The sequence below is a fragment of the Atractosteus spatula genome, unplaced genomic scaffold (assembly GCF_055471065.1).
Source record: "Atractosteus spatula isolate fAtrSpa1 unplaced genomic scaffold, fAtrSpa1.hap1 Scaffold_115, whole genome shotgun sequence".
Taxonomy (NCBI): Eukaryota; Metazoa; Chordata; class Actinopteri; order Semionotiformes; family Lepisosteidae; genus Atractosteus; species Atractosteus spatula.
This window is the reverse complement of record NW_028296670.1, coordinates 36,194-44,908: the sequence shown is the minus strand read 5'-3', so window position 1 is coordinate 44,908 and position 8,715 is coordinate 36,194. Positions and strand designations below refer to the sequence as shown.

General features: G+C 52.4%; 1 protein-coding gene across 1 annotated transcript; it reads right to left on the bottom strand.

The window, feature by feature from the left end:
- Positions 1-258: 258 nt before the first annotated feature.
- Positions 259-7,746, bottom strand: LOC148809754 (uncharacterized). Its single transcript, XM_088909211.1, has 7 exons — positions 7,700-7,746; positions 6,762-6,821; positions 6,281-6,480; positions 4,723-4,877; positions 2,635-3,098; positions 1,557-1,765; positions 259-608 (listed from the first exon to the last, which is right to left on the bottom strand). Exons 2-7 carry the CDS (start codon positions 6,775-6,777, stop codon positions 384-386), a joined length of 1,269 nt encoding a protein of 422 aa, XP_088765337.1. The 5' UTR covers positions 6,778-6,821; positions 7,700-7,746; the 3' UTR covers positions 259-383.
- Between the last annotated feature and the right edge of the window lie 969 nt (positions 7,747-8,715).

Sequence of the window (8,715 nt, the reverse complement as noted above, 5' to 3'; positions counted from 1 at the left end):
CCAATGCCTTCTGGGAAATGCAGTTTCAGACACAAGCCGCCATCTTTGTCAGAGCCTCGCACCCTCTTGCGTCACATGATCGAGACAGCAGAGGACCCGCTGATGGGCAGAGGATTAAAAGAAGAGGTCCTTGAGGCCCATCTGCCTTCACCAAACAGAGGTTCGACGAAAGGTGCATCATTCCCCCCAAAAAAATAAGGGGTCTCACCGGCCTCTTTTACGGATAATCACTGCAAAAAAAAGCCACTATGCAAGAGGTGCTGACCGACTTTTTATTGAGTGTGAACAGCATCACCGGAGCCTCACGAACTGGGGGCGGAGGAAGGAGTCGACCCCTTCAGAGCGGTCGATATCCCAGCAGCCCCCCGACTCGAAGCGCCTCCCTACTTCGGCCCCTCAACCGCCTTCCCAGCAGCTTTTTCTGGCAGCTCCCGGATGGTGGGGGGGTTCAGCTTGTCCAGCTGCGCCACCACGCTGTCGTACTCCTGCTGCCACTGCTCCTTGCTCAGGGCCGAGGGGCTGACCTCCAGGAACCTGTAGGCCTCCTTGGACTGCAGGATGAACATCCCGCGGACGTGCATGCAGACGTTGCAGAAGCTCTTCCAGATCTGCGGGGGGGGGAGGGGGAGGGGGAGGAGGAGAAGCACAGACGTGAGGTCGACCTGAGCGGCGCGGGAAACACGAGATCTCGCTGTACTAGGCATTAGGACCCATGTGGACCGCAGAGTGAGTGCCCCCTGCTGGCCCCAGTAACACCTCTTCCAGCAGCAACCAGTGGGGATGGCAGTTGCCATCTTGGGTGCGAGAGGGGGTTTGAGACCGTTCAGTGAAGGGCAGTTCAGAGCAACAAGATTTATCCCTGCCACACAGAGGCCTGGAGAATAACGTGGACCATTTGGAATCAAAATGCACCCATCAGCCCGCCAGGAATCATCTGCTCTCTCGGGGGGACGCACCTCTATCCCAGAAGGCATTGGGGCGGTCCGCGTGTCTCGCAAACCCTTGCAGCGATAATCCACCTGCAGGATTATCCCTGACCCGTGAAAGGATCTGACCGAATTCTAGCCCAGAAGGCAATGGGGGCCATCTGGATGTTTAGCACATGACTTCTCCCTGATCCACAGCTACAGCTCATGATCACCTGCGTCCCCTGTGAAACCTCCCACCTTGCTCTTCAATCTCGTAGCCTTTGGTCTCCATCGCCTTAGGCTACACTTTTGACTCTCGTTTTTCTTATTCCACCTGACAGAGTGATGACAGAACAGCCTCCCCACGACACCACCCGCGCCTATACAGGACAAGCACTGCACCCATCAGAAGCCACAGTAACCACCGCATCAGCAGCTCAGGGGCTGCCTGTAGGATTGTTGGTGCTGCAGCACAATGTCTGGACAAGTCAGAGTGTCTGGGGTGTGCAGGACAAAGATCTGGGCCAACAGGTACCAGATCAGAGAAGCTCAACCCGACAGAGAGAGACGCCAGGCAGGACAGCTCTGTCCACCCCCGCTCTGAGATTGATCTACCAGAATCACGCTGGGAAAAAAAACAACACTGACCGGCTCGGCCTTATCCAGGCTGGACAGGAAGTCCATCTCGCAGTCCTCCAGGAAGTCCAGCATGTCCTCTCCGGCGAAGGTCCTCTGCTTAAGGTTGTCCAGCGCCACGCCGGTCGTCTCCCAGAACTTCTTCATCTGCAGCAGGATCTCCTGGATCTTGGTCAGGCACTTCTGGACTTCCGCCAGCTGCTTGGGGTCGCCAATGGATCCTGGGAAGCAGAGGAGGAAAACAGGAATTGCTGGAGAGGCTGGATCAAGAGGCAAATGTCATTTTTAGATGGAAAAAAACGGCAGATTTCGAGAATGAAGCTGTTTAACTCTGGTGACACTTCAGGTCTGTTATAAGCAACCTCTTAACATGTTATCACACTGTTAATTACACATTATTACAAACATTAGTGCATTTCTCTAAGTCTCTGGTTAGCTATGGACAGGACTACTGCTGAAGCCTTTTAAGCTTACTGCAGAGAAATTTACATTTTAATTAGCCTTTGCAGCGTTATTGTTCATATTGATTTATGTTCATGTTGATTTGAGTGCAGATAGAACCCAAGTGGCTCTTCTTTACACAAAGGGTGGTGGGCATGGAGAACAGGCTGCCCAGCCGTGTTGTTGAAGCCGATAACCTGGCTCCTCTCCAGACACAGCTGGGTGAGCTCCTCCAGTCGGGACAGGAGGCTCTTCTGTACACAAAGGGTGGGGGGAGTGGGGAACACACTGCCCAGCCATGTGGCTGAAGCCGACACCCAGAATTGGGTCAAGACACAGCTGGACAGGAGGAGCTTCTTTACACAAAGGGTGGGGGGAGTGGGGAACACCCTGCCCAGCCATGTTGCTGAAGCCAACACCCAGAATTGGGTCAAGACACAGCTGGCTGAGATCTGCTTCTCAGTCAGTTACCGATCTGCCAGCCAAGCCTGGAGGTTACACACAGGACGTTTTCATGCATTGAACTGCCGGACCGGGACAGCACTGTCCTGAGCTGCCGGTGGGAATCAGGGTCACCGAGCCTGTGATCTCACCCCAACAGACAAACCTCGTCCCAGCGGCCCCACAATCCGGCAACCCGCCCGCCTACCGATGTCGATCTGGACCTTGGCGTAGTCCAGCTGCAGCCGGATCAGCTCCTTCTCCTTCTGCCACAGCTCCGACACCTTGGCGTCCCTGCGGCTGCGCAGCTCCTCCAGCTGGACCTTGAGGGACTCCACGGCCGCCTTGTCCTTGGGGTCGTTGGCGGCCTTCTGGATGGTGTTGATCATGGCGCCCAGGATGGGCACCACGGCTGCCACAATGCCAAACTTGCGGTCGCGCTCCCCGATGCTGTTGATGAGGCCCTGCAGCTCCTTGTTCTTGTCCTGGATGTCCTTCTCCAGCTGGTTCCTCTCCCCCTGCAGCTGTTTGACCGAGACGTCCAGCTTGCTGCACTGTCCCTCCAGCGCCCGGGCCTCCGCTGTCTTCTCCTTCTCCTGACGCTCCTTGTCTGCCTTGGTCTTGACCACGTCGCTGCAGGTGTCGCCCACGCCTTTGCTCAGATTCTCGTACCTGGAGGAGGAGACGGGGTAGAGAGCTGTGACCCCTCTCTTGTGTGGAAGCCTGCAGCCCGCCCCCTACCCGAGACCGTACGGGACAGGAGAATCTGGGCCAGCGATCCGAGAGACGGGGGGGGGGGGAGATGTCCACCGGCTGAAAAACAAAGGCTGCTGCTGGGAGAGGTGTTAGTCAAGCCAGTAGGGGGCGCTCACCCTGCGGTCTGTGTGGGTCCTAATGCCCCAGTATAGTGACGGGGACACAGGACTGTAAAAAGGCTCCGTCCTTCGGATGAGACGTGAAACCGAGGTCCTGACTCTCGGTGGTCATTAAAAATCCCAGGGCGTTTCTCGAAAAGAGTAGGGGTGTTACCCCAGCGTCCTGGCCAAATTTCCCATTGGCCCTAACCAATCATGGCCTCCTAATAACCCCCCTCTCTGAATTGACTTCATTACTCTGCTCTCCTCCCCACTGAGTTTTGATGTGTGGGGAGAGGCCTGGAGCATCATCCAGGTGGGGCTGCACACTGGTGGTGGTAGTGGGATCCCCATGACCTGTAAAGAGCTGCACACTGGTGGTGATAGTGGGATCCCCATGACCTATAAAGCGCTTTGAGTGGAGTGTCCAGAAAAGCGCTATATAAGTGTAAGCAATTATTATTACTATTATTATTATTATTATTATTGCTGCTTGAAAGCAGCCTGGGACCCAGTGGAAGGAATCTCCCCCTGTTCGCCACCAGAGGGCAGCAGTGTGAATGATTCACCACTACAGCTGCTGAACTCCACTCGCCTCCGCGTTCTGCTCTTCTCACTGGCGTTACTGTACTTATCGTGATTCTACCGTCCAGTTGTTATTGTTATTGTGCTTGGCTGTACATGGTGGTGGGCTGTCGTGACTGTCGTTATTTACCTTTTTGTAATGTGCCGTGCACACTGTGGGGCGTCGTCTTTTTGTACTGTACGCCTCCCGAGAGAACGGGGCCAATGCGAACTCCTATGCACTGCATATGTGCATACTGCAGGGCAATCCTACTCCGCTGGGGCCCCTGAGCACGGCCCTGAACCCCAGATGCTCCAGGTGGCGCAGTATAAATGGCCGACCCTGCGCTCTGACCCCCAGCTTCTCTCTGCCCTGTCTGTGTGTCTCATGGAGAGCAAGCTGGGGTTTGCAAAAAGACCAATTCCTAATGCAAGAAATTGTAAAGGGCCAATAAAGTGATCTTATAAACTACTCTGCCTCTCATTGGCTCCCTGGTTTGTGGTCTTGAAGTTACTGGGTGACCGATGAAGAGTTTTGACTGGGTTGATGCATTCTCATGCGTTTGACGCCAACAGCAGAAGAGGATCTTGCAGTACTTTCTCCTAGTTGGTAAAATAAGGTATTCAGTGGTGTCAAAAACAACTATAACGGGCACCCTGGGCTTAAAGTCTAACTAATATGAAGCAAACAGCAGCTCCCGAGACAGTATGGGAGTGGATAATTCAACCCTAACAGGGCGTGCTTTACACAAGGGGTGGTGGGAAGGTGGAACAAGCTGCTCGGTCGGAATGCGTCCCGATATCCCAGGGTATCTGGCTGCTTGCGGTGATGGGCTCCCCCACAGCAGAGCCGGAGCTCTGGTGGGGGGGGGTCTTACTTCTCCACCGATCGGTCCACCTGGTGGCAGATGTCTTCGATCCAGCCCTTCGACTTGTCCAGGAACTTCTTGGCCAGCGCCACATTCCTCTTCTTCACCGCCATCCGGATCATCGGCAGCATGGTGCCGACGATGTTGGTCCCCGTACTGGCGCACTGCGAGCGAGATCAAGCGCCAGTGCAGTTATCTCTGTTTTCCAATGCTGACCCCCTGCTGTCTCAGAGTCTCCAGTGCTGTTATTCCAACAGGGAAGACACCCCGGTTCTAGATTTTAGGATTGGGATGTATTTTACAGGAGACTATCCATCCATTTTCCCACAGCTCTCTCCAGTACAGGGTCACAGACTGGGGGAACTAGGATATATTCCAGCAAGCAACAGCCACAAGACAGGGTTCACCCTGGACAGGACACCAGTCCATCACAGGACACACACACACACACACACACACACACACACACAAACACAAACACACACTGGACAGGACACCAGTGATCACAGGACACACAAAGACAAACACACTCACACACCCTGGACAGGTCACCAGCCCATCACAGGACACACAAAGACACACACACTCACACACCCTGGACAGGACACCAGTCCATCACAGGACACACACACTCACACACAGCCTGGTCAGGACACCAGTCCATCACAGGACACACACACACCCTGGACAGGACACCAGTCCATCACAGGACACACACACACTCACACACACCCTGGACAGGACACCAGTCCATCACAGGACACACACAAACTCACACACCCTGGACAGGACACCAGTCCATCACAGGACACACACACACCCTGGACAGGACACCAGTCCATCACAGGACACACACTCACACACACCCTGGACAGGACACCATTCCATCACAGGACACACACACACTCACACACACCCTGGACAGGACACCAGTCCATCACAGGACACACACACACTCACACACCCTGGACAGGACACCAGTCCATCACAGGACACACACACACTCACACACCCTGGACAGGACACCAGTCCATCATAGGACACACAAAGACACACACACTCACACACCCACACCAGGGAGAATGCACCTGCCAGTACGATTTTGTACTATGGGAGGAAACTGGAGCACCCAGAGGAAACCTGCATGAACACAGGGAGAACATGGAAACTCCATGTAGGAGTTTGGAGGACTCTATGGAAGCCTCCCAGGGACATTTCCTGTACAGCCTGAGCAACAAGAAAATTATATTTCAATAATGGAATCTATGAATACAGCAAGGCATTTAAAATTTAGTGCTCCCTTTCTGGTAAATTTGACAAAATTGCAACTTTTACCAAAAGTGTGATCTCCCAAGACCCAACTAAATGTATGGGATATAAGTTCAATTGTAGAACCCATTTGAAAATGATATTTTATTCAGATTTTAAATTTGAAAACCAAAGAAAAACAGAGCAGCAGCTGCACACACAACTGAGACACACACACGTGTAGCAGCAGGTACACACGTACACGTACACACACACACACACACACACACACACAACTGAGACACACACACAGACTCACCTGGAGCAGCAGGACCTCGGAGGAGGCGAACAGCTGCTGGCTCTCGGTGGCCTTGAGCCTCAGCTTCCTCTCCAGCTCGGGGTGGGTGGCCAGACACAGGTAGGACAGGTGGAAGAGCAGAGCCGTCTTCTCTGCGGCCGGGACCATATCTCTGAACATCTCCATGTCGTTCATCAATTGCTGATCCGCAGGCACTAGGTCTGAGAGAGAGACATTCAGCAAAAAATCACCCCCGCGCTCACCCATGTCAAAACCCTCCCAACCCAGAACACCTTGAGCCCCTGAGTCCGTGTGAAACTTTCTGCATGTCTGCCCTGAGCAAACACCTTCAGTAACTGAAATCAAGACAGTACACTGGGGTTCAGCTCCTGAGTTCTAAAGCCTCACCATACCTCTGTAAGACAGCAAAGGTTCAAAAACCACAGCTGAAGTCAGAGAATCACAATATCTGATTCGGGTTAATGGATCGGAACACACTTACCGCGACACTGAGACATCCTGAAGCAAGTTCGATGGGACCTTCGGCACCAAAACGTCTCTCCTGCAAAGAGAAAGAAGTTGTTTATTTATTTAAGGCAAATATCAAGAATATAAAGTAATTTCCCTGCCGTTCCTATGCCAGAACACCAGCTCGTCACCGATGGAGAGCAGCTGGGTTTGAGATGAATGACAACGCAAGCTGAGAGACCAATACACTGCTTGAGATACCCTACTGGGGAGGTATCAAGTGGAGAAAGCACACACCGGTTTCAAGTCTACACAAGTTTAAGCCGCATTTTTCTAGCGACCTCACAGCTCACTGGAATGCTGTGCAAATCTTCGTAAACCGAGCACCTGGTGTCCTCTTAACGACTAATCCTTTTCTGTGACCAGCGGACAACACACACACACCCTCCCCCTCCCCCCACATTAAGACCAGGAGAGACAGGAGGACTACAAGACTGTCCGGTTCAAATCGAAAGCACATGGCAAAGGCAGCTCCTTACTGTCCCCCAAGCCCGTCTACATGGGTGACAGGGCCTTCTCCTGTTATACCCCCAAGCTCTGGAGCTCTCTGCCCAAGGATATCAGAGAGTCACCTTCTCTAAACTCCTTGAAATCCAGACTCCAAACCTTCTTCTTTAGAAGAGCCTTTACTGAACTGCTTCTATTACTGAACTGGTTCCATTCTTCACCCCTCTGCTCCTGCTGTATTTAGTACCACCATCCACGGTCTCCTCTGTGTATTGTAATTGTGTTTTATCTGGTGTATGTTTTTTTATTTATTGTTGTTGTCATCCTGTAAAACGCTTTGAGAAGCCACCTTTAAAGGCGCTATATAAAATAAAGTTTATTATTATTATTATTATTATTATTATTATAAACGGATAAAGTAAGGCATCCCAGAGCGTATTAATAAAAAAAAGTGTTCAGACTCACGGCTGTACGAAGCTCTCTCAGCTCTTCCTGGAGGACTGCGACAGTGTGCCCTCCCTGAGTCTGTTTTTTAGTGCTCCTAACAGGTAAGAAACGCCATATAAGGCTCACAGGGCTGGAGAACCCCGCCCCTACTCAGACTGCTCCAGGGGAAACATCTGTAGGGGAGGGGGCGTCTGAAATTCGGAGGAGGGGGGGAGGTGAAATGGAGCCGCCGTGACTGTCCCAGTGGAATTTCACAACCAGGCCCCCTGACGATTGTGATCGAAGATACCGACGAGCCGTTTGGTGTTGAGGGAAGAAGCCCGGTTTCACGTTCACCGGCGCCCTCGCGATTATTATTATTGCCCGGAGGGGCGAAATACCCCGTGCGTTCGTTCATCTCTGTAGCTGCATCGAGGTTCTGAATCGCTAATAATAATAATAATTGCAAGTGGAGCTATATATCCTGAGGTATAATAATAATAATTAATAATTGCTTACACTTATATAGTGCTTTCCTGGACTCTCCACTCAGAGCTCTTCACAGGTCATGGGGATCCCCTCCAGCCCCACCAGTGTGCAGCCCCCACCTGGATGATGCTCCAGTTAGCTCAGCACACAGCAGCTCTCAGTGGGGAGGAGAGCAGAGGGATGAAGCCAGTTCAGAGAGGGGGGTTATTAGGAGGCCATGATGGGTAAAGACCAGGAAGGAATTAGGCCAGGACACTGGGGTAACACTCCTACTCTTTTCCAAAAACACCCTAGGATTTTTAATGACCACAGAGAGTCAGGACCTCAGTTTTATGTCTCATCCGAAGGACAGCGCCTATTTACAGTATAGTGTCCCAGTCACTATACTGGGGCATCAGGACCCACACGGACCGCAGGGTGAGCGCCTCCTGCTGGCCCCAACTAACACCTCTCCCAGCAGCAGCCTTAATTTTCCCAGGAGGTCTCCCCTCCAGGTTAAGAAAACAGAGCTGTGAAACCAACAGCAAGCACAGATTCCTGTAACTACCGTCCTCGTTATAGAACGA